This window comes from Sus scrofa, chromosome 9, assembly GCF_000003025.6.
Source record: "Sus scrofa isolate TJ Tabasco breed Duroc chromosome 9, Sscrofa11.1, whole genome shotgun sequence".
NCBI classification, from domain to species: Eukaryota; Metazoa; Chordata; class Mammalia; order Artiodactyla; family Suidae; genus Sus; species Sus scrofa.
The window spans coordinates 75,024,482-75,051,697 of NC_010451.4; the positions used below are offsets into that span (position 1 = coordinate 75,024,482).

The 27,216-nt window shown below is 38.4% G+C and overlaps 1 protein-coding gene across 2 annotated transcripts; it reads right to left on the reverse strand.

Moving 5' to 3' along the window:
• Positions 2,789–26,960, reverse strand: PON2 (paraoxonase 2). 2 transcript variants are annotated; one of them, NM_001123223.1, is given in 9 exon segments: positions 3,247–3,405; positions 4,030–4,158; positions 4,895–4,976; positions 7,834–8,034; positions 9,554–9,680; positions 10,225–10,390; positions 14,183–14,238; positions 21,681–21,751; positions 26,796–26,869. In NM_001123223.1, coding segments are annotated over 9 exon segments (1,065 nt in total).

Here is a 27,216-nt window from a genome sequence, read left to right on the forward strand (position 1 = left end):
GCATGGCTACATGTGAAACACACCTAGGTGATCAGGAGGCTGTCTTTTTTTTTTTTTTTTTTTTTTTCATTTTAGGGCCATACCCGTGGCACATGGAAGTTCCCAGGCTAGGGGTCGAATTGGAGCTACAGCAGCCAGCCTACACCACAGCCACAGCAATGCCAGATCCCCAGCCCACTGAGCAAGGCCAGGGATCAAACCTGCATCCTCATGTATTCTAGTCAGGTTTGTTAACTGCTGAGTCATGAAGGGAACTGCAGGCTGCTGTCTTTATTGGAATTTCTGCAGTAAAGATAAGGCAAGACAAGGTGAACTTTTTAGGTCTGGTTAGTTTGAATAATTTTGGCAAGATTTGGGCTATAGGGATGGTTAGTAGTTCCCTTCACTTTATCTAGGGATCATTATGGCAGAATAATATTGTCTCTTGGGGTATAAGCGCCAGATAGAGGAGGTATAGCTCCCGACTGGTTAGTTTGTGAATCAAAGACATGCTTCCAGTGGAGCTCTTTGCCCCACTAAGAGCTAAGAACTGGAAAGGCCTCTCTTAAGAGGTGACAGTAAAACTGAGACATAAAGTAGGAGGAGAAACTAAGTTGGTAAAGAGTGGGAGGAGTAATGTTTCAGTTGAGGGAAAGATCTTGGTGTTTGCCAGGACCTGTCACCTCATTGTGGCTCAAGCCTTTGCAGGGAGGAGAGTGGTGCCAGATGAAGTTGGAGAGGGAAACAGAGCCCAAGTCGCACAGCACAGCAACTTCTAGGGCTTGGTGAAGAGACAGGTCACGCAGAAAGGTCTTAACAGGAGATGATGTGATCTGTGTACCTTGCTACCAAATAGGAAATAGATTAGACAGGGGAGATGCTGATAGAAAGAAGTCCATTTGGAAAACTGTTTGGGTAAAAGGTAATAGAGTGTCAACTGCATACGACCCTAAAAAGCAAAAAAAAAAAAAAAAATCCTTTTTTTTATTTCTAAGATAAATAATACATGTGCTTATTAACTTGTCTTTTGTTCAAATGAAATTTTTTTTTTTTTTTTTTTTTTTTTTTTGCTTTTTAGTGCTACACCCATAGTATATGGAGAGTCCCAGGCTAAGGGTCAAATCATAGCTACAGTGCTGGCCTACACCACAGCTCATGGCAACGCCAGATCCTTAACCCACTGAGCAAGGCCAGGGATCGAACCTGCAACCTCATGGTTCCTAGTTGGATTCATTTCTGCTGTGCCATGATGGGAACTCTGAAATTTCTAATAAATAGAAAACAAGCCTATCCTATGACTACTGTATCCTGATGCTTTTTATGAATGTAGTTTCTAGACAGTCATTGCTATAGTCTAAAATCTAAAACTTATGCTTCTTGGTTTTGGATCCCTAGTGAACGATATTTAATCTTGCTTTATTCGTCTGTGAGTTAATGTTTTCTCCATGGATAATACAAATAGCAAAAAATGGAAATTATTTTAGCATAAAATATATCCAATATACATTAGTAACAGACTATTTAAAAATGTAAATAAAAACCTAGGCCAAATGGTCTGAGGCCCATATTAAGAAGACTTGTACAATTTACTTTTATACGTCTTAAAATGATTCATCTAAAAGCAGAACTCAAATTGATTCCTATAAAAACACAAGATGGTGGAGTTCCCGTCGTGACACAGTGGTTAACGGATCCGACTAGGAACCAAGAGGTTGCGGGTTCAATCCCTGGCCTTGCTCAGTGGGTTAAGGATCTGGCGTTGCCGTGAGCTGTGGTGTAGGTTGCAGACGCGGCTCGGATCCCGCGTTGCTGTGGATCTGGCATAGGCTGGCGGCTACAGCTCCAATTTGACCCCTAGCCTGGGCACCTCCATATGCCACGGGAGCAGCCCTAGAAAAGGCAAAAAGACAAAAAACAAAAAAAACAAAAAACAAAAAAACACAAGATTGAGAGCCACCCCTTACTAGGTGTGTGACCTTGAACATCTGTGAAATATTAACAGTGATATAATATCAATACCTACTCCTTCAGGGCTATAATTAGGACAGATGAGATAAATGAATGTACCATTTTCAGTGCATTGTCTTTCACATTATAAATAACTGACAAATATTTTAATAATAATGATGCTAAAGTTGGGAAAAAGTATAAATGCTTTGATAAGTTACAAAAAGAAACACGTGGAATTCTCTCTCCAGGGCTTAAGATGAATTTAGAGGAGGTATAGTGAGTGGAAAGAATGCTCTCGTATGAGACAGACGTCCTTGACCCAGATCCTAACACTGCTAGAATTAACCATGTGGGTCTGGACAGTGGACTTCATCTCACCGGGTCAAATTTACAGTTGTGTTCAATGAGAAGGTGGCATGACTGACCTTCCAGCTCCAACCTGTCATCCGCTTTTTGTATGCAAGGTGGAGTCCCATTAAGAAAGAGCTGAGGGGTTCCCTGGTGGCTCAGCAGGTTAAGGATCTAGCATTGTCACTGCTATGGCTCAGGTCACTGTTATGGGTGGGTTCAATTCCTGGCCCCCACTCCCAGACCTTGTATGCTGTGTGCGCATCCAGAAAACAAAAAGAAAAAGAGCTGATGTAATACTTCACACTAATTGATATCTCCAGCTGTCATATTTAGTTAATTCTTTGGTTTATTTAATTCAAATAAAGAGCTTGTTGTTTTAACTTTCAATGAGGAAAATTAGTGTTGCCATGCCTGCCTATGCCAAGGAAACCCCACAAGGAAGTGGCCACTTTTACATCCCCTCCATGCCCCCTGAGGATATGCCTTGAGAATTAAGCACAGATAAAACTTGGATTTCAGTTAGTCTTTAATACAACTCCAACTCTTTATAGTAAACAAAGATGTAAGTCCAAAGCATCACAACATCTGTCAGTAGTTCTGAGTCACAGTGGTCACACTAGTGGAGTTGAGGTAACTCAAGGAAATATAATCTACCCTGTTTTAGTGGAATTTTCACTCTGGCAGTTGGAAGGCAGACATGAGACTTATTTTGTGTAAAGTGAATTTACTTTACTGAAAGCAGTGTTCCTTCTCTCACCTTTACCTGGCATTTTAAAAACTGTTCATTTTCCTTTTATGTTAAAAGTGCTATGTGAAGAAGGGTGACTTTCCATACTGAAATAAAATTTACTGTACACATCATACATTTCTGGGTCAATGCTGCTGGTTAAATTCCCTCAGAATTAACAATTCATAGAAAATTAATTGTTAATAGAGGCTAGCACGCTTGCAGAGCAAAAAGACAGTTTAGAGTTCACAGTACAGGGCTCTGTGGTATAAAGTGCCTATAAGAAGCTTCCTGTCATACAAAGAGGCCACAGAACTTCCCTGGAGAATAGATCCGTTGTTGGCATAAACTGTAGTCACTGTAGGCTTCTCAGATAGAATATTCTGGATGCGGAGAACCTGTTCAGGAGATATAAAGGATTAATGTAAAAACCACCATCCACCATGCCACTCAATCACCAATAATTTTCACAGAGACACAATGATTAAGAGGACATGCTGTTGAAAATAGCAGTTACCAATTTTTTTAAATGTTTAAATTACTTTCTTAAGCCTTTAAAGAAAGTACTTTCTTAAACCATCTAGTTATTGCATGCCAACACAGGATTGAGTGTTATTACAGTAATTGAGCATTAATAGAAATACTTCCACACTAATGTGCCTACTTTCTCACTACTTTAGTACGAACAAAAGTCAAGTCATGTGGTGAGCTGACAATAAGCTAGGTATTTAAAAAATTGCTAGTCTGCCACACAAGGAGGGCACATGTCTTTATAAAAAGGTCTTTGGACTAGCTTCCACCATAATTTAATACATCAAAAGATTACCTTTCTAAAAGTATTTGAATAATGTAAAATTCTGCCAATTATTGGCTTAAAGCAATTACAAAACCAACCACCACATAAATTTATTGTATTACTGGATTAGAAGGACTAAACAAATCATCCCTGGGACAGTTTATTGTATTTTTCATTCAAAAAGGACTGGAATAAATAAGGTTGAAAAAGTAAAAACTATAAAAACCTCTGATGAGGGAGGATTGTTCGGGTCATAAACGAAGAGCTTCTGGCCATTAGGATGACAGCCTACCAAGATGTCCCCGGAGGAAGGATCGATAGATATATTATCCACCAGTGTATCCAACTCGAGTACCTTCCAAATGAAAAAATATCAATATCTAAATGACATGAGAAACTTGATTAAGTAATTTAGGCTAACCTCTCGTGCCCCTATGCATGTGGGGAAATTACACCCATCCTCTGCTTCTACCCTTTAACACCAAGATTGCTTAAAATAAATTTAATACACTGGTTTAGAGTCACTTTTCATTTTTCCTAAAACTAAGAAAGTTAGGGCAATCAATAATCAATCTCTCTAAAAAATGAACTCCTTTCCCCTTAAAAGATGCACAATGATCAGTTAGTTCAAGGAACTCATTCAAAGGAAACTAGGAAATTCTTAATCAATCTGAAATATGTGTTGTCAAGCAGTAAGAAAATAATAATGGTGTGGAACCCAATTTTGACCTTCATTTATTATTGAAAGAACTGACAACTTGTATAAATCTTCATTTCAGAATTCATCTATTAGTCTTTTCAATTGTGAAAATTCTTATTGGAATTCATCAAGTGCCATCAGTACTTCATCAAGTGGGCTCTAAATCTGATGCAAATATCCCTCTCAACCCACTACTGCATGTAATCAGTCCATCCTCATGATTATGGGAAACAAGACACTTGGCCAGTTATAGGGAGGTAATAGTGAAAAACCCAGAATATAGTGACACTGACAGTCATATTTTTTTCTGCGTGAGATCTTGTTATAATATAGCATAACTATGTAATTTCAAGATTAATGTCTACTTTAGGTCTAGAAAGAAATATTCTACCTTCAATTGAGTTAAGTTCATATTAGGCTGTTTTTCCAAAACATGAATTTCATGAGCCAGTATATCAGCAACATAGATGTACCTTTTCAGGAAGGAAACATAGGTTAGAGCTCCAAGCCAATATGAAGCTTAATTAACACAGTATGAAGAACAAGTCTTAATAACCTGCTGAGAAGTTAATCAATGATGGGCCTTCAAGGAATGCTTGATAAAGGTCAATTTTTATTTAAAAAGTAAGCTTTCAGATAAATTCAGGGTTGCTCCAGCAATCATGAAATTGTTAAATTATTTTTCAAAAGGTTTGTAAGGAAAAATAATATAGAACATCATTTTAAATATAAAGTCTGTGACATCTGCCACTCAAAGGATAGTGAAACAATTACTTAGTTAAGGCTTTTATATTCCACAATATAATTTGGTATTTCTAGAGATCCTTTAGATATAGAAATATATGGTATAAAACAGAAAACATTTCATTAGACTATTAATACTTACTAACATTTAATAAAATATTTATTAACATATCAAATTCAAGAGTTAGAGATAAATATCTATTCAGAACAATTTGTCTACATCTAAGAAGGGTGAATTAATCGACTACTTTATGGTAATTTTCCTCATTGAATTGACTGTTCCATGGCAACTGTTCTATTGAGCAATTTTAGTATGTAAAGCCATGAACCCAGTATTGTGACAGATACAAACAAGAAGAAGACAGCCTTTTTTAATGAAAAGTTTATAGTGTGTTGCGGTGATCAGATATGGTTTGTACATGTTAAGCGGGAAATACAGCATGATTGGTAGCATAAGAAATATTTCAGGTCTATCTAGAGATTGAAATATCTAACTTCGGAGAAAACAGAAGGGCTCAGAAAGGAAGAGGCATCTACAGTGGACATGGAGAGAGAGACTGGATTTGAGGATGTGAGGACAAAGCACCTTTCAGACAAAAGAAATCTTATGAGCAACAAGTCGGGGCAAGATGAGAGAGGCATGTTTGCAAAATAAGGAGTTCTTGTCTAAAGCACAATGAGTATGGAAACAGTACAAGACGGAGGCTGGAGCTAGTCTATTAAAGAAAGTCCAACCGTTTGGCTTGCCTTGATTTGATAAGCAATTGGGGTTCAATAAATTTTTAGAATAATGGAGTGGGGAGTTCCCGTCGTGGCGCAGTGGTTAACGAATCCGACTAGGAACCATGAGGTTGCGGGTTCGGTCCCTGTCCTTGCTCAGTGGGTTAACGATCCGGCGTTGCCGTGAGCTGTGGTGTAGGTTGCAGATGCGGCTCGGATCCCGCGTTGCTGTGGCTCTGGTGTAGGCCGGTGGCTACAGCTCCGATTCAACCCCTAGCCTGGGAACCTACATGTGCTGCGGGAGCGGCCCAAGAAATAGCAACAACAACAACAAAAAGACAAAAGACAAAAAAAAAAAAAGAATAATGAAGTGGCATAATATCAGCTGGTCAGTTCTGTTCAACAATTACTGAGCAAATGCTTTGTGTCTGGCCATGGTCAGCGTGAGGAGTCAAAGATGAAGCAGACAGAGGTCCCTCTTTTGGAGGACTTGAAAGGGCAGTAGAATATAGAAGGACAAAATTGGCAATGGAGCAAAAAATGGAAGTGGACTAAGAACAAGTGGGAAAAAAGTGTACTCTTTCAGCTAGAAAGGGAGAGAACCTGAACCAGGCAGTTGTCAATAGGAAGGAAGAGGGGGTGAGGGTGGGGGAAGGAAGCACAGGTAAAACCATCCTGACTCACTTAATGGCTGGATAGGAGTGGTGAAAGAGAAGGACTTAAAGCTAGATCCCTTATTGTCATTATGATTTTTAGCTTGGGTAACTAGAAAGTTGGACTCTCCTAATTGAAAGAGGAGAGTTGGGGGATAAATAGATTTGGTAGGAGAGGTAGGACTGGGTCAGTTATAGGCAATTTAAATTAAATCGTTCTACATTCAGTTCTTTTTTTTTTGAAATCACCAAGAAAGAAGAAATTGTATTATGAAAATAAAGACTTTCAGTTGTCAAGGAATACCAGTTTATTTCATATTATGTTTGTAGCAGTTTAAATTGTTCAGTGTGCTAAGCTGGTAAAAGGGAAAGTTAATAATAAAGAATTTAATATCCTTTCTATAAGCTATAGTTGGACATGTAAAAATAGTGAGATAATTTGGGGGGACAATTTGGTACAATCCATTAAAGCTAATATTTAGAAGGAGTGCTCTTTGAGTGAGTAGTTCTATTTTGAGGGATTTGTTCTACAGAAACACTTATACAAATGTACAAAGCAGAGGGCCTCATAGCACCACACTCAGCTAGTGCCCAGTGGGTATTTGGACCCAGGTCTATGTGACTCCCAAATCTGAAGATGTAACCATTATGCTGTAATTCTCCCTTGGGGGGGGGCGTCTCCTTAAAAATATTTGGATAAGTTTCAGTGGTAAATGAGACATAAAAAATGGTTTTTATACAGAAAAAAAAAACACCCTACATTTCATCAACAGAGAACTGGTTAAATTAGCTTACAATCATCCTTATAATGGAATAGTGTGCAGCAAAAAAATGATATTTAAAAGGAAAACACCTACCTGATTCCTTTATATATATATATATATATATATATATATATATATATGAACCTATTTTACAAAAATTTACATTTATAAAATTAAATTCTACAATGATGCATACCAAATTTAAGTACTATATATAAATAAAATTACATATGATTATTTTATATAAATAGAATATATATAATGATATATTACATGTAATATGTGTACCATATAGTATTATAGTAATATATGTAATATTATATATAGTACATTTATCATAGATCAAAAATAATCAAGTAAGCTATGTCAATGAAAAAAAAGCCAAGTGAAGAATCTGGCCCTGCATCATGACTAAGGAGAAATGAAGGTACTTCTATAAGAGATCATACTTTTTATCAGGTGAAATATTGATCCCATTTGCTGAATCAAATCCTTCTGCTACCACTTTAACTTCATTTGGACTGTAGTAAACAACATTTGTCCAGTGTAAGTTCAGGTATGTTTCCAAATACTTTAAGAAAGGATCAGAGAAATAGTGGTCATTGGTAGCATAGAAATGTGCTGGTCCAACAGCTATGATATCATTCACACTGGAAGGAAAAAATAACATGTGAGAGGAAATCAAAAGCCAGTTGGTATGTATATTAAAGATTAAGTATCCAGAAGGTTTATACAATACATACTTTAACTTTTTGGTAAAAGGCTTCCCAGGAAAAGCTCAGCTAAACTCACATGGCTGTAGTCATGTGTAATCCACTATAATATCATTTGCTGGAGAACCATTTTGTATGGTGCCAGGTAATTGAAATATAGGTCCTTTAGCAATTATAGCAGGATTATTATTAAAGAAAAAAGAACTTTGTGCCAACAGGGTGTGTTTTTTGACGGACAAAATGTAGTGTTTAACAACAATATGAAAGGACACAGATGTCCATACTCTAGAGCTCAATGAGGACTCATTGGCTGATGAGCTGGTTGGGTTGTCAACATTTTCCTAGCTTCCATTTTCTCAATTGCTGGATTTTCCTGAGTTCCTTTGCTTAGTTATTAGTCAAAGTAAGGTCGACTGCTCAGTTTCTACCTGACTCACAAAGCCGACTTGCTGAGAATGAGCAGGCACTCCATAAACACTTGTGGGGAGATGGATGATGAAATTGCCACTGTACAAGACTTCAGGTGAGAGACTTATATGCTAAAAACAATTACAGTTTTAAAACCAGTTAGGTAAGGGTGTTATTAAATTTAAATTCCAATTACCCTATGCAAAAATTTCTGAAAGAGCAGCTTTCTCCTTTGTTGAAGGAAAAACACAGCTACTGGGAAGGTGAGTCTCCTCTTTCTGAAAGAGCTCCCTAATGCAGAGGCTGCCTGGATGGTACTTAGGCTCCTATTTATTACGAAATGAGTTTTTGGAAGAATGATTTGATTGGAAGTTACACACTTAAGTCCTAGATAGGGAAGTAAAAATTAAAAAATATTCTTCAAGTTCAAACTTAAAAGATGCAGCTGAGCTGGGAAGGGGCACATAATTCTCTTTTAGCCACATTATCAACCAGCTCTATGTTCTTTTAGTCGTGATGGCCCACTTTCAATTCTGTAGGGCCATTAGCCCACAGCTACCCTGTGTAAACACTTCGTGTTAGTCCCACACAAAGCATGCAAACTCCATATAAAGCAGAGTACTCTTCTTTGGCAGGTAGGTATTATTATTGTTTGGGTGATGAGTCATCTGAAATGGAAGGTGACAGAAGGAAAAATGGTGAAGTTTTTTTTTGTCTTCTACTCTAGAGATGGCCTTGAAGAGCAACTGCCCTGTAGTCCAGCATTTCCTCTTTTCTCAAGGGAGGCAACATAGAACATTGATTATTAAATGAGTGACACTGACTTTCCCTGCTCTATAAGGAAACTATACACACACGCATACACATATAAAGACGTGTACTTATTTATTGTGAGTGTGTGTGTATATATATATATACATATAAATACATACAAATACATATACACACACACATGAATTTTAGTTCTTACAGAAGGTGGGAGGGCCATTGCAGAAAATATTTGAAAATGCTAACGATAAATCAGAGAATAAACAAAAGGACTAATTACCTTGGAAGAAGCTCATGTTTGATTGTTTTTAGATGCAAAAGAGAATTTTCTTCCTCTTCAAATTTAAAAATTTCCACTGTATTCTTGAATTCCGGATGGTTTACAACAAAGAGATAAACTGTGTCATCTAAAGAAAGAACAGAGTTAATTTACAAGACATAACCAGAGGACCTCTGGGCAGACACTGACATTTAAATACCACGGTCAGGAAAAGGTTGAATGTATAAGCTGTTAGACGACCTAACAGATCATCTCCCCTGCCCCAGGACCCCCAAGCACCCCGTCTTTCCCATCACTGTCTGTCTGGTGTGTTTTCTGATCATTGGTCCCCTGACCTTTAACAAAGAGTGTTTCCCACTTCGTATACAGAATTCATGAATAATCTGTTTATAGTTTAATTCAGAAATATAGCTCTTTTTCAATGCAATAATAATAGATATATGAAAAGGTTATAGAATCTAAACACTCAGGTGTTAACTGTTAGAAATTTCAAAATGTAGCATAACTTACTGCCAGCTGAAGATGTAAGTGATCAACTTACTTATATGAAGAATACAGAAATAATTCATGAATTAATTGTTCTCTGACTACAGATATGATCCAAATCTGTTTCCACAGTCATTTGCAAACCATCATAAGTATTTTAACATTGGAAGCTCATCAGCTCTTACCACTGTCTATGAAAGTGCTGATACCATGTGGATTAAATGAAGCCAAATTAAATCCACGGCTGATTCTTAATTCCAGTGCCCTTGGGTTTTCTTCTTTTAGATCCATCATTAGTATTCCTCCAGGCTTATCTGGTGCAAAACTGTGGAGACCTGGACATTTCAGACCCTTTTCAAAACAGAGGAAAAAAAAAAGTTAAATATAATGGCTTAGGTATTTTTATGGACTGAAGTAGCAAAATATAGAGGCTTTGACTAAAGGTGGTGGCATATAGCTACAAACACAGAGAAAGCAGAGAGGAAACAATAGAAAAAATAATAATTGAGTGCTGGAAAGCCAAAAGATGAACAATTGCTAATGTTTCTGAGTTAAGGCAAAAGACTAGGGGTTTATTTCTTCAGAGGATAACCAGAAGGTCGATGGACTGGGAGAAAGAGTGAATAGTTGAGGACAGGGATCAGCCACTACCTGACACACATTCCTTCTCTCCCCATTGGAACATGAGGTGGGACTCTGTCTCATTTGTTCACTGCCAGATCCCTGGGCCTGGATCCGTGCTTGGCATACAGTCAGTCTATAGTCAGTCTGTCTTTTTCCCACTAATTCCCAATGTCACTTTTATCACTAGATCCCTGTTTACATATTGGTCTCTTTGGGGTTTCATGCCTATTCCTGTGCCAATATGCCACTTTTAAATTACTGTAGCTTTATTTATAAGATATGATATAGACATATACACACATGGCAAGCCCCCATTTCCCACACCACATTACTTTACAACACAGTCTTAAATATTTCTGCCTATTTATTTTTCTGTATAAATTTCAGAAATTAAGTTGCTATTCTGAATGTACCTTATCAGTAGTTGGTAGTATTTACATTTACTATTTGTTTTTTCCTGGTTCATGGGGAAGCCGCTGAGTTTTATGTGTTCATTTTGAATCCAGCCATTTCACTGAACTCCCCCATTAGGTCTAAGAGTCTTGTCACTTGAATCTATTGGACTGTTTTAAAAACAGGTACTCGCACTGTCTGAAAATAATAGCAGTTTCGTCTTTTTTTCTACCTATTTCCTTTTCTTGTGTTCTTGGGTTATTAACAACTCTAGTAGATTACTGACAGTTATAGTGTTTGGGGGCATTTTCTTCCTTTTCTAAACATTAGTGGGAAGGCAGCTAATATTTCACCCCTGAGAAAGATATTTACTGTAGGTTTCTGAAAAGTTTCCTTCTACTTCTGGCTTTTTTGCAGCTTTTAATCAGGAATGAGAGTTCAGTTCTATCTAATGCTTTTTTGCACTCACTGAAATAAGGTCTTTTCTCTTTTAGATGTTTCACATCATACTTTACACAAGTTTAAATTAGTACAAAAATTAAAAAAAGTCTCACTTTATGCACAAATTTTATATAATAGAAATTTTCTCCAGTGAAAAAAATCTACGCAAATCACGCAACTTCAAGGTCTAGCAAGTAAAATTAATTGGAATTACCCTATTGCTACATGGTGGTGCCAATTCAGTAGTTAGTAATCTTATTCTTTACGAATGTCCTGTGAAGAGTAGGGTTTCGGAGTTCTCTTGGAGTGCAGCAGGTTAAGGATCCAGCATTGTCACTGTAGTGGCTCGGATTGCTGCTGTGGTGTGAATTCAGTCCCTGGCCTGGGACTTCCATATGCTCTGCACATGGCCAAAAAGAATCCAAAAGAACCCAAAAAACCAATAGGGTTTCAATGCACAGGAAGCTCTACCAGGGATGGTGGTAATTATGAAGAGTAACTCTTCATAATATACCTTATTTCTTAAACCTATTCTTTTCTCTTTTTAAAATTTCATTTTATTTCCATTTGTGATAAAATATACATAACAGCAAATTTTCCATTTCCACTATTTTAAATTGTACAGCTCAGTGATAAGTACATTCACACTATCATTTAACTCTTTATTCTATTCTGTGTCATCCAATTCCTCATTAAATGTTACATTAATTTTGAGGTGCCCCTCATGCCCATAACTGTGGAATAGCATGGGTTAATGGGCTAGAATGTTTGGAAGAAGAAAACAACTGCCATGAGTTATTCATTCAGAAAGGCGTGCATTCTGGGAAATACTAGATACAATGCTGAGTAAATTAAAAAACATCAGTAAAATGAGATTGTTTCTAAATCTGAAAAAAGAAAAGTCATATAACTGAGGAAGGATAAGAGAAAAACAAACAAGAGATTCTGTTGACTTGGCTGCAAGATCATTGTGACTATATTAAGCCCCTCAGCTAAAATGGAAATAGATTTATGTGCTTGGAGACCTCATAACTCCTAATTTAGATTTATTCCTGTGGGGTAAAATCTTGAAATTGGTGAGTTTTGGGCTACACAAATCTCTGAGAATAGCTTCTTTGAAAAAAAAAAAAAAAGCGACTGCCTTCTACATTACTCTGGATATTTGCATCTTTAGTTATGAACAATGTTGACTAGGAGTCTCAGTGTTTTTTCCTAAGGCTATAAAACATGTGCAAGAATGTGCTTCTACACAAACCCAGAGTCCTCCTAGAAATATCATTTTACTCATTGTGTGTAGGTAATTAATGAAAACTTTTCTTTTAAAGCTGTTTTTTTAAAATTTATTATAAATATTGGTGTAACTGCTGAAAACAGAAACACTGTTTCTTTTCTCCCTCAGTGATAAACAACCAGCTGCTCACAATCTTTCATATAAAAACCATGAGGAACCTGAAAAGTGTTCTAACCCTCATTCTCAACTAAGCTGAGTTCTCTCACCTTTCTCAGAAGTCTGACAACTATTTTATTAGTGTTGCAACTCTCTTCTAAAGCATCTCCAAGTTTTTCACATCTTTCTTGAGTCTCAGAGCCTGAAAATAATGGCTGCTGAGAGGGAACAGAATAATCACAGGCCGCCTTCAAAGCTGGATACTTCTTTCTCAAGAAAAACTGAACCCATGAATATGCTAAGGTCCCTTACCTCAGCCCATGCTAGGGAGGAGAGGTGTTCAAAATTTCCTCCTTAGCTCATTGTATACAATTTTCTAATTAGAATTCTGGTTGGTATAGCCTAGTATCACTCAGGCCAATCAATTTTTTTTTTTTTTTTTTTTTTTGCTTTTTAGGGCCACATCTGTGGCACATGGAAGTTCCCAGGTGAGGGGTTCAATCAAGCTGCAGTTGCTGGCCTATGCCCCAGCCCCAGCAACAGCAACGCCAGATCCGAGCTGTCTGTGATCTACACCACAGCTCATAGCAACACTGGATCCTTAACCCATTGAGCAAGGCCAGGGATCAAACCTGTATCCTCTTGGATACTAGTTGAGTTCATTACTGCTGAGCTAGAATGGAAGCTCCAGGGAAGTTAATTTTAAAGTCTTTGTAATGCATGCCTGAAAAGGTTATTACTTTTCAACTTATAAGAATTAGATCAAAAGTGAAGGGTTTAAATAAGTCCAGACAATGACTTTCTACTTATGAGGGCTATCTGGAGGAAAAGAAAGAAAAAGCACTGGCCTTGGTCTGAGAAAGTTAGTATATTGTTTGAAAATAAATAATAATAAATAATAACAGTAAGAATATTAGCTTCAAATGAATATCTAGTGGACAGAAAGGTAGATGCTGTATTTAAAATAGCGTAATGTTAGTATCAATTATCCACAACAATGCTCCAAATATCCTTTTTAATAACAAACTTTGAGAACACAGATTGCACTGGAATATTTTAATACAAGGCAGTGGGAACATAAAGCTCAATAAATCAATTGGCAGAGACTCTTTCATCTCTTCATTTAAAGATGCTGGAGGAATATTTCCAGGATCCTGTTTGACCTGTATTTTTTTTTTTTTTTTTTTTGAGAACATATTTTTGAAAGTGAGGAACTTTAAAAACAAGTTACTGCTCTGCAGGTCTCATCAAACTCCCTTATACTTCCTCCACTGAGGCTGGGGAAGGAAGATACTCACCACACTAAAGAAAGCCAGACCACTGGGAAGTATGTCAATATCTTCAGAGCCGGCTTCTGTTAAGTTCAAGAAATAGATAAATATCATGTTCAAATTCTGTGATTTGTTAAGTAGAGCTTTGTTTACTCTACCAGTGTCTGTATCTTGTGGAACAGTTTTGATTTTCTTCTTCTAAGGAACCACTCTCTTTAATAAACGTCAGTCTAAATCCCTTCCTGCAGTGAACTTCTGACTTTAAATGTTAGATATTTTAGTTTACTCAAATCAAAGTCAAGTAATCACCACATTTCCAGCTCTAATACCAAAAAAGTTGACATCTGTACACTCTTATGATAAACATCCAGATGTCTGTACAAAAGTAATTGACATCAGGGGAATATTACTTTCAGAATGAAGGGCTCAAAGTCATTTAACCATGCAAATATCCTTGTCCCTTTCCCGGCTCATTCAATTTGAAGCAAACACCGACATTTCTCTCATTAACAGATAAAACACCTGGGATTATATGTTCCCTCTTCTAAAAACACTGCCTGCTTGTTCTCATAAGCAAAGACAGCTTTCTGTTTAATCTTTAAATTTAAGCTTTAAGTTACAGGGGAAAAAAAAAAAAAACTAGCAAAAGAAAATTAATGAAAAATACCATATACCTAAGCCAACTGAAGCTTCTAACACTGCCTCTAAGACAGGCTACAATTACTATTGATTGTTTATTGATTGTCTGCAGCACACTCCACACAGCACAGCAAATAATTAGACATAAGACCTTCCCAGTGGTCTCACTGTGTAAATTCCACAGACAGATAATAGACCCAAACACAAGAAAAGAGGAATAAAAATGGCTTAGATTAAGCCAAATCATGACGCATCCTTTGAGTTCACAAAATCCAACCTTCCCCTTTAAACCCTCTCCAAAGGATTTCTCCAAGATTATTTCTAGGTTGTTCAAAACAAACAGCATCTATCCAGTTATTTGGGTTTTGATTCCTGAGTTTGCATTTGGATGGTTGCCTCCAGTGTTGCTGGCTCCACTGTAGTGGAGAAAAGCAAGAGAAAATAAAATGCCAAGAACCTCACTTTGTAAAGATGACCCATGTGCCTGTTTCCAAGAACGAAGAGATAATGTTTAAGCATAGTATGGTAGAGCAATTCTTAACCTGGTGTCTGTGGATCCCTAAGGAGCCATAAATGGGTTTCAAAGAGTCTATGAACCCTCTGAAATTCCATGCAATGCAAAATGTCTTCTGTATGTACAGATAAGAAATTGCCTGTGAATCTTGGCTTTAAGCAGATTCAAAAAAGGATCTGTGACATCCCCCCAAAGTTAAGAACCACTAGAACCACTAGTTCTCATGCTGGTTCTCAACTGGTAAAGAGCGAGGACCACCTATATATACACAAACCCAAACATACAAATGCACACACATGTGCATACAGAATTCTCGTCCAAGTTTTGCTCTCTGGATCCATTTAGTAGGACCTTAATTTAAGAGAGTTTAATTTCATTGTATACATGCTTACACACATAGAAAAAGAAAAGATATGGTAGAAAATAAAATTTTTTCTTTGGGTAGTAGGATTGTGAGTGGTTTTCATTTTCTTTATGTTTTTCTTTGTTTTAAATTTTTCTACGAATAATAGTATTGTTTTAATAATCAAGAAAAGAAATGTTTTCCCCCCACACCCATGGTATATGGAAGTTCCCAGGCCAGGGACTGAATCCGAGCTGCAGCTGTGACCTATACCACAGCTGCAGCAATGCCAGATCCTTAACCCACTGTGCTAGGCCAGGGATCAAACTCCTGTCTCAGCAGCAACCTGAGCCACTGCAGAGGGAATGGCGGATCCTTAACCTACTGTGCCATAGTAGGAACTCCCAAGAACAAAGTTTTTAAAATTTCAACCACATCGTAACCACTTTCTGTTTAATCCCATTGCCTAATTCCAAGAAAAAAAAATATTTTTTTAAATAATTAAAAATATATATATTATTTTTCATCATGGTCTCTCCCAGGAGATTGGATATAGTCCCTGGTGCTATACAGTAGGACCTTATTGTTTACCCATTCTAAAGGTAACAGCATCTGCTAACCCCAGTCCATCCCCCTCCTTCCCCCACCCCACTTGGCAACCACAAGCCTGTTCTCTATGTGTGTGAATCTGTTTTGTAGATAGGTTCATTTGTGCCATATTTTAGGTTTCACATATAAGTGATATCATATGGTGTTTGTTCTTCTCTGACTTACTTCATTTAGTATGAGGATCTCTAGTTGCATCCATGTTGCTGCCAATGACATTATTTCATTTTTTATGGCTGAGTAGTATTCCACTGTATATATGTACCACATCTTAATTCGGTCATCTGTTGATGGACATTTAGGTTGTTTCCATGTCTTGACTACTGTAAATTGTGCTGTTATGAACATATGGGTGCATGTATCTTTTTGAATTACAGGTTTGTCTGGATATAGGCCCAGGACTAGGATTGCTGGTTCATATGGTAGTTCCATGTATATAGTTTTCTGAAGAACCTCCATGCTGTTTTCCATCCTGGTTGTACCAATTTACATTCCTACTGACAGTGTAGGAGTGTTCCCATTTCTCTACACCCTCCCCTTCATTTGTTACTTGTAAACTTACTAACGATGGCCATTCTAATTGGTGTGAGGTGGCACCTCTTTTTTTTTTTTTTTTTTTTGGTAGGTTTGATTTGCACTTCTCTAAGAATTAGCAATATTGAGCCTCTTTTCATGTGGCTACTGGCCATCCATATGTCCTCTTTAGAGAAATGTCTATTTAGGTCTTTTTTTTTTTTTTTTTTTTTTTTTTTTTTGCTATTGAATTGTAAGAGTTGTTTATATATTTTGGAGATTAAGGCCTTGTTGGTTGCATCTCTTGCAACTATTTTTGTTCCGTTCTGTAGGTTGTCTTTTTATTTTGTTTATGATTTCCTTTGATCTGCAAAAGCTCGTACATTTGATTAGGTTCCATTTGTTTTTGTGTTTATTTCTGTTGCCTTGGGAGACTGACCTAAAAAAACATTTGTACGATTTATGTCAGGGAATATTTTGCCTATGCTCTCTTCTAGGAGTTTTATGGTGTCATATCTTATGTTTAGGTCTTTAAGCCATTTTGAGTTTATTTTTGTGCATGGTGTGAGAGTGTGTTCTAATCTCATTGATTTACATGCAGCTGTCCAATTTTCCCTGCACCATTTTCTGAAGAGACTTTTTCCCATTTTCTTGCCACTTTTGTCAAAGATTAATTGACCATAGGTATCTAGGTTTATTTCTTGGTTCTCCATTCTGTTCCTTTGATCTATATGTCTGTTTTTGTATCAATACAAGACTGTTTGCATTATTATACCTCTGTAGTATTATCTGAAGTCTGGGAGAGTTATGCTTCCTGCCTTGTTTTCTCTCCTTTGGATCGTTTTGCCAATTCTGGGTCTTTTAGCATTCCACATAAATTTTTAGATTATTTTTTCTAGGAAAAAAAAAATCCTATCTGTAGCTTTCTTTAGAATATTTTCTAGATCTACTCCCCCATATTTATTTGTATAGCCATTACTACAGTGGGCTTTTATCATCTTAAAACACTCTTTGGTACAAATATGGCAGTAGTCAAAGATGGAGATTTTTTTTCTCCTCTAATTCAGTAATAGAAATAGTAGCAGTTTTAGTAGTAATAGGAATAGGTACTAAAATACATTATGTGTTTACCAAATACCAAGGTCCTTGCAAGTACTTTATATATGTTAATTCATATAATTTTCATAAATCTAAGAAGAAATATTATTCTCTCTTATTTTAGAGCAGAGAATATAGAGCCTTTGAAAGCTTAAGTAAATTGTTCAAGGTCACAAACTGGGAAGCTGGGATTCAAATCTTTTGTTCTGACTTAAAAGTGCATAGAAAAAAATACAACCCAGCATTTAATGAAATTTCTCTGTCAGCACCATCCCCTGGTTCCTCTCTGAAGATACTTTGTAAATCCAACTGTGGTCAATTCCATATGTTGGCTTTTTCCCCAGAATGTTTGCTTCCATGCTGCTCACCAAGATCTTCACCAATTCATATCCTGAACATTTAAAATCTCTTTCAAAAACTCTTTCTCTAGAAAGTCTTCTAGCTTAGCACATCTGACTTTGGTCCCTTCTTACCCCTTTAGTCAATATCTATCTGTGTCAGAGATGGCCAGCTGCTCCCCAGTACCCAGACTCCCCTTCTTTCCTTTTAGCTATAGGTACATGGCAACATAGCTACAGGCATTTCCTATATTTTCTTGCTAATAGATGTGATGGTTTGTCTGAGTTCAGGTTAATGGGACATGATAGTTTAAGATGTATGCAACCAATGGGTAAAATAAAGTAAAAACATCTGTGTCAATTTTTTTTTTTATTCCTTCCGGCTGGGAAAAAGGCAACAACTGGAATTCTGGTCTTGGACCAAGATGGAAGCATTATGTTGAAGACAGCTGTGTTGCTCTATCAGCCTTTGTCCCAGAATGACCACATGGAGCTCAGTTGTCTAATTACTCTAGGCCATTTGCTCATCTTTGGACTGTCACATAAAGGAAATTTCTAAGTTAGTTACTATAACTTTATAATAGCAAATAAGCCCTTGCCATACCCAACAGAGTATCCCCAATGTAATGTAGCCTGTTATTTTCCACTTTTTTGGGTTCATTTGTATGGATATTAATCATTCTGGGAGAAGGTATGGATGGTAATCATTCTGGGAGAAGGTACTATGATGGAAAAAATTTTGCAAAAGTTATTTAACTTCTCCAAGCCTTGGGTCCTTACCTATTATAAAAAGAAAAAATGTCTGTATCTCACCTAGTGGGTTTTTCTGTTTTCCTTTTCATAGATAGATTGTAAAGTACTTGATGACAAGGACTACAAACTTTAGTGTTTTTAAAAAATAATCTCTCAAGTAGTAGTTATTTTCAAGACTTTGACTGACAAGCATATAAAATCATTATTAACTCAAGAGAAATAATCTATTCAAAATTCTGTTCTAGTCCAGGACTCTGAATGCCAGCATTTTCAAAGACATTTAGAAAATGCTTTAAACTTTGAAGCCTCAAATAGTTAAATAGCTCTTTAATTATAATTTTTATTATTTAGATGTTGATATTATACCAAATCTTAGTTTCTGTCTGTAAGATACACTGGGAAGGAATACAAAACAATGGAATAAATAGTGAACTTACTTTCTGACCCCCTGAAAGCACACATCCTGCGTGATATATGGTAGATGATTATTATTTATTAAAACACCAAGACATGACATGATAGATATGCTATGTATAAGGCACCTAAGAATTGCAAAAAGTTCATTTCCAGTCATGGTGAACATAGCCTTGCTGTGTGTGTGTGTATGTGTTGATGGGGATAGAGGGAACCAGAGGATTTGATCTTACCTCTTGGAGGGGTTAGTTGGCCTCAAGTGCATGGCTGCTACTATTTCCAAAGTGGAAACTAAAGAAAGGAAACCCCTCTATTCTTGCTGCCTATGAGAAGTTTCCTTTGCCCACATGGGAAAGTGTGCTCTGTTTTGCCTTTGTAGTCAAAGACCACTGGCTAAGCAACTGCTGTTAAAAACATATAACCACAAGCTATTATTAACCATTATGCATCACTGACATAGCACTCAACAAATGTTCATATAGTGTATGCTAACCAAAGAGCAAAAGCAAAGAAGGGGGCGGGGAAGCACAATTCTAATTAGATCTAAAAATATATCCCAAATGTGCTTCTAATCACTCATCGTCTTCGCTCTGTTGGCTTCTGAAGTGCCTCAGAGGCACTAAACACTTCACAAGAGGGGCCATAGGTGACATATTTCCTCATTCTTCCCAATTCCAGACAGCAGCTCACATACATCACAACATAAAGGTCACAAACACAGACAGATGCCTGTTCAGAATACAAATGTTGTTGGACTTATTTTTCTCCGAGGAGCCTTCCATCCCAGCGAGTTGTAACAGCAATACACCTGGCAGTTGGTCCTGTAATGTGGCTGGCCATGCCCTGTTGCCTACTCTGAGACTTAAATTCACAGAAGGTGGGCTTCTCAGGGCCAAGGACTGTTTAATAATTTGACAATTATTAGCTCAGTAGCAAAAGTAACCTTCGAGTTCACTGACTCAACCTCCCAACCTGTAGAACATCTCTCAGAAATGCCATCTGGCTTTTGCATAGTGACTGGTTCCAAGGGGGCTGTTCTGATTGCAGCCAGAAGGCAGATGCAGTTGCTGAGTTTCTTGGGACTCCAGACAACCTTAATTCTAGAATAGTCTGCATTATCCAGCACAGGTCTGGTCAATCTGGTAACTGACACCGAGTGTATATCTTCCTGCTGAGTGTTTGGGCAATTGAAACAAAGAGGGGAACTCCCAGGAGGGAGATGTCTAGGGGTCTAGTGACTGAAAAAAAGCACAAAAGTAGAGATGGGAAGAAGAGACGAGCACAGAGGAAACAGGTGTGTAGAGAAGGAGAGGTGAGTAACAGAACCAGAAACAAACTCTAATGTAGAAAAGGCTGCTCTGAAAACTAATAGGTTCCATGAAATTGAAGCCTTCTTGTGTGTGACCCAGAAAAGAATCACTACTTTGTTATTGCTAAAAGCATGGTGAACCCTGTTTGGAGTGAATGTGGGTATAAACATGGGGCACTGAGTTTGGTAGTGTTGCCAACTGGAGGGCAATTTAGCCAAGGCTATCACAACTTTAAACATATGTGCTAAGTGAACAATAATCCCACTGTTAAAGATTTATCCTTCAGATGAACAAATGCAAGATTGTTGATATTCACTGCTGCACTTGCAAAAACCTGCAACCACCCAAATGTGCATTAAGAAGGAACTGGTTAAAAAATCATGGTAGGTGCAAATATTAAAAAGAATGAGATAGATCTACATGTGCTGATGTGGATCGCAGTTCACATCACCTTCAAAATAAAGCAGGTTATAGAATATAATCTTATACCAAGAGAACATTTTTGTGAATAAAAAGGATGTAAATGTATATGCAAATATTTGTATTTGCACTGTAAATACCAGAAAGGATACAAAAGAAACTGCCTCTGGGGTTATTTTTTGGGGGTGGATATTTTGTTGGGAGATTTTTATTTTCTATTTTGTAACTTCTCTTCCTTCTGACTTTACTAGCTGACTCCTGGACTAATGGAACACAGAATTCAGTGGCCAGACATGACAAAGAATAGAGACTTGACAAAAATAGTTTAGCAGAATTATAAACAAGCAAGAAATTTGACAACAAACAGAATTATACAAATAATTAATAAATCATAGAGAAAGAGAGGAGAAATGCAGGGTGCATGAGATCAGAAAAGATGGACTGAAAAGGTTTTTGTTGATCTAATGTGATTATTCCTTTGATAAACAGTAATTGTGTGCCAAAATACTGTTAATGAGTTTTCAGTGTTGGTGGCCAAACAATTGAAGGTGTGTAATAAGCATTTTCTCAAACTTACCAATTCCTTTAATCAGGTGGCAGTTTGGAAGGTCGACAGATTCTACTTCTCTGGAGGCTTTCAGTCGATTCCTGTTAAAAAAAGAAAACAAAAATCTATCCATTTATGTATTCCCTGCTTTGTAGCAGAAAGGGTTTAAAGAGGCTTACAGCAATACATAAAACATGGCATAAATCTAAAGCAGATATAAGAGAAGACAGAAAAACAAGGGTAGGAACATAAAATAGCACCAGAAATAAAGTTAAAATAAAAATGCATATCTCAAAGTTCTATATGTGAACATGGATCGTAAAAGGAAGCCAATAACAAATACAACTTGAGTGCAAGTTCCTATATAAATATAAACACGGCACCAGGTTCCATTTCTTACAGCTCTTGTGTTGTGGGAAGAGCTTCAGATGTAGAACCAGAAGCCCCGTCTTCCTTCTGAGAACCCAGAGGAGCCAAAAATGCTCAGACCCTCTGCAAATTGACACAGCGACTGAAAGGAGGCCAAGAGACAATGGCAGCATTCAGAGCCCAGCTCACAGAAGACACCCGTAAATAGTTATTAAGAAATATGTGGAGACTGTCCTATTCCCATGACTGTTTATGGGGGTGAGAAGGTTGGAGGGTACCAACTACTCTAGCAAAATTACTTGCTGTTGTTTCACAAAAATGAAATTAAAGAAATAATGAAAAAATATTCTACCCATAAAGCGTCCTCCTCTTCCCACCCTGGAATAGAGGGTCATGGGGGGAGGGGGAGCAAACACATCTGGGCTCTATTGTTTGAAGGTCTCACCTTCTCTTCCTGTTCTCAACCCTAAGAGGTAGGTACCATTATCCCTATGTTAGAGCTGAGGAAAATGACTTCCCTGAAGTTTAGCACTCAGCAAGGAGGGACCACCCAGTGACCTTCAGAGTCTCTGGGTCTGTGAACTCAGATGGGAGGAAAAAAAAAACAAAACAAAACACATCTTTGTTAAACCTCTGACTAAAATTGAGTATTTCTTTGGATGATGACCCTGAGCTTTCTCCTAGCAACACCTGTGACTCTGTTCCTAACAGAAATTATAGACATCGTTTCATTAGTTTTTCATTGCAGTATCTCCAAATACCATTTATACTCATCCCTGCTTCACAGTATCTACTGTTAGGTATTCAGTGACCTCCAGATCTATTTAAGGCTTTAATAAAGAAGGCCACATTAGGAGTTCCCTTGTGGTACAAGGGGTTAGGTTTCTGGTACAGAAAGGTGAAATAAAAAGCCAAGGTCTTATGTAAAAAATAGTGGAGCAATTCAGGCTATCTGGCCACCTTAACCACTAGTCATTACCATGAAATGAATGTCTGTTTCTTTCATGCAGGAAAAGGCATTACCCATCCAGAGTGGGATGAGACAGGGGTGGTTAGTGATTGTCTTGCCTCTTTGTGTGGTAACAGAAAGGATGCACCCGTTGGGAGTACCAACCTGCCTTGGGTAGACTGGGAACACAGCGTTACTACGAGGTTTGTTCCGAATCTTACTGCCTTTGAATGTACAAACCACTGATGGGGCTTCATCTTTCAAGTACTAACTTAAATTCAGACAAACGGGGGCTTTATCTTTCACATACAGACTTGTAAAGCCTCTTGGAATTCACCCCTTGAGCCCCAGTAATGCTCTTACTTAACTAAGAATTTGTGCTTAGGCTTGTAAAGCTGAGGAAATTTTGCATCAATGAGAGAAGTGAGGAGGCTGCTGTGGGGGAGCCGGGGCAAACTGTATTTGGAATCAGAAGACCTGGCTTAGAATACAGGTTTGGCACTAATTAGCTACTGAACTAACTAGTTAACCTCGCCAAGTCTCAGTTTTATTATGTATAATATAGGAAGGAAGACATACATGAATACTGAATGAAGGCAGGAGGGTAAAAGGGCTTTCTTTCCAAGCATCAGTGAATGTATGTTTAATATAAAGAACTATTGACACTTTTAACACAAAGACTAGCACTTAGAAGTCACATAATAAATAAGATGGCAGGGAGTTCTTGCCTTGGTGCAGCAGGGTTAAGGATCTGGCGTTGTCTCTGCAGCTGCTCAGGTCGCTGCTGAGGTGTGGGTTCAATTCCCTACCCAGCCTTGCAGCAGGTTAAGGATCTGGCGTTGCTGCAGCTGTGGTGGTAGGTAGGTCAAAGCTGTGGCTCAGATTTGATTCCTGGCCCATGAACTTCCACATGCCATGGGTGTGGCAAAAAAAAAAAAAAAAAAAAAAAGAAAGAAAGAAAGAGCGTGGTAATTTAAAAAAAGGCTGCCCCTTCAGAAGTGTTCAAAAGCAGACTGGATAGCATCTTGCTGGAGCTGTCCTAGGTGTTATGCAATAAGCAGAAAGTTCAGATGCTTGTTTCGGGGTTCCTTCTCAGGCATAGGTCTCTGATGTACTCAAGTCTCATGATTCATTCAAGGGTGTGTGCTTTGAAACAGGGACTACTGGCCTGGGTTTATTTGTGTATTTCTATTTTCCCCTTTATTCCTCAGCTAGGGAAGAGTGGAAAAGTTGAGTGTGATATGCCATTCTGCCCTGGGAACCTTAGCCAGTTACAGTTCAGAAGGAAAGAGACAATTTTGCTTCCATTTATTCATCCAGGCCATACTCATACTAAAAAATTATTCATCATTTATCTGGAATCCAAGTTAAAATTTAAGTGGGCACCCTGGCAGGAAGAGAAATAACTTGAGTGCCAAAGTGCTATCTCTAAAAATAAAATAATGAGTAGAAGACACCAAATGTGGGAAAAAAACAAACCAAAAACCTACTTTTGAAGAGCCTTTTTTTATGTGGAGCATGCTGGTTTTCAAAATACTATAAGGGTCTGAAAGGAGAACTGCTATGCATTTGAGCACTTCGCCAAACTTCATAAACAGCAGGTACTTGATATTCTACAATTATAGGATTGCCAGATAAAATGTAAGATGCCCAGTTAAATTTGAACTTCAGATAAATAATGAATTATATTTTAGTATAATTATGTCCAAAGTATTGCATGGCATATGCTTATACTAAAAAATTATTGGTTGTTTATCTGATATTCAAATTTAACTGGGTGTCCTGCATTTTTATCTGCCTTTCTAGCCACCCAACATTCATCCCAACTTTCTCACATCAGCCAATAAGAGGCATCAACTGTCCAGTGAAGTTACTACCCTATGAAGTCACTGCTCAATAAAGTTTATTATAGTTGTCTTCGTAAAGAAAAGATGCATTAAATTTTAAATTGCCTACCATGTGCATTCTATGTAAATAAGCTTCATTTATTTTTTCTTAGGTTTGCAACTGCATTTGTGACTTATAAGGACTTAAATTTAAAATCTTAAGATTAATAAGAAAGAATTGACTGGTAATTGACAAAATGTCAACTCATAGAAACATTAGTGGTTTGAACTTTAGGGACAATTTAATGAACTTGAGAATTTAGTGGTCTTGCTTTTGAAACCAAGAGCTGGACAGACAGATCATACAAAATCATCCAACTCAAAAATGTTCTGCAAAGCAGGAAGGTCATTTACATAACACACAAATAAGCTCAAGATGTCTATTTCTTTCCAGTAAATGTTCCTCTTCCAACTCTGACTGTTCCTGCTGCTTAGACACTGTTCCTCCTCCTGGCACTTTTATCAGCAGATGAAACTACGGCTAAGACGCAGAGACGGAAACTCCAGTATCGCCTTTGACTTACCCTTTATCCCTGGAGTTTCAGAGTTAAGGCCTCTGTGATTCTCTCCAAAATTCCTGTTCTTTAACTAGTATCCCCATGTCTATTTGCCCTCTATACTGGTACTTGTCAGCTCTAACTGTATATTAGAATTATCAGGAGAATTTTTAAAAATGAAAAATACTCAGGCCTGGGCCCCACCCAGATGGACAGAATCAGAATTGCTGGGAGTGCAGCCCAGTTAGCATGAGAACCACCACTCTGCTCTAATCCAGCCTCCCAGGCCATCTCTACACAGCCCAACTGGTTATGCTTTAGATGGTTTCAACAGGTACCTGTTTAAAAAATAGAACACACAATAAATAGTTCCGCTCTGCCTATCAAAGCAGGCCCCAATTTTCCAACATATATTTAACCACCTCAAACCCCATCCTTCCCCTACCCGTACTATTCTCATCACTTAACTTTCTGCTCTCCTCAAATCTAAAAGTCCCTACCTCATTCCCTTTGTTGAGGCACAATTCCTATCTGTTTCACCCATCCCGCAAGGACAATGTCAAAAGTCCCTTCCTCCTGAACTCCACCTTCAGGAACTGTAACTCTTCCTCAAGCCTGTAGGGATTGGTTTGTACCTGTCCTGAACATCCTAATTTATCTATTTGTTTTATTTCTCTTCTGCCCTATAATCGGATGAACTTTTTAAGGGTAAGGACGGTGACTTACTAGATTACAGGAGCCCAAGAGAGCATGGTATAGATTAAGCACTCAGCATTTCTAGAATTCTTTCGCCTAGAAGCTTATAAAATTTGAGTTGATAATTCGGAGACTATGACGTCTGCCTCCCCGAGTTTTCTTCATTATACCGAAGATGTGAGATGGACTAGGCGTGTCCTGTTTGGCATTCTAGCCTCAGGGTTCCCGGCCAAAAGATAAATACGGAAGTGATGTAAGGTCACTAGCTGAGTATCTCGGGTATCTTTGATCTACTGCGCCAAGATTAGAGAGCAGCGGAAGAGTTTCTCTAACTCTGCAGGAGAGGGATGGAGAACAACTCTGTTAAAGACCGAGGCTGGTTGGAGCAACAAAGAGAAGCGGCACCAGTGACCTGAAAGAAATCTTTATAATTAAAGTTTCAGTGCATGAGTCACAGTTTTGTTTTCAAGTTAAAGTACAGGGTTTGCCCTCGAGTAAACTCCAAAGAACTCGCTTCTTCAGCCTGGGGAGAAAAGAACTTTGTGAACAGCCAAGGCTGGTAAACTTTTTAGGAAGTCTCGCGATTCAGCCCAAACGGTGCAGGGTTTTGCTGGCAGCTGGGGGTGGGGTGGAGGCGACCCGCGGGGAGGGGGAGCAGCGCGGTGCAGAGTTCCTCCCCGGCCGCGAGTGTCCCCGCTCGCCCGCACCCCGGCCACCTCGAGCAGGGACCCCAGGGAGCCCCACCTACCTGAGCGCCAGGAGCCTCTCGCCCAGGAGCGCCAGCGCTATCCCCAGCAAGCTCAGAGCCAGCAACCGCCCCATGGCCTCGCTCGGCCCGGCCCGGGAGCACTGTGGGCGGCGCCCGCCGTCCGGCTCCAGCGCGCGGGCCGCGCTCCGCCCCGAGGTCCGCGAGCCCGGCTGGCTCCTGATCGCGGGCCGCGGCAGCCCCGCCCTCGGCCCAGCCCTTGGCCTTTGTCGCCACTAAACTACTCTTCTGACACCTTCCCGCCCAGGTTAAGCCAAGATTGTGACACAATGAAGTCCTTCATCTCCTTTTGCAAACAGACTACCCAGCAGGAATCTGAAGTAGTACACAGGCCTTCTCAGTTCTCTAATCTTCAAAGACATTCCCTTATGTTGTCGATCTGTCAGAATCTTCCGGCAGGCAG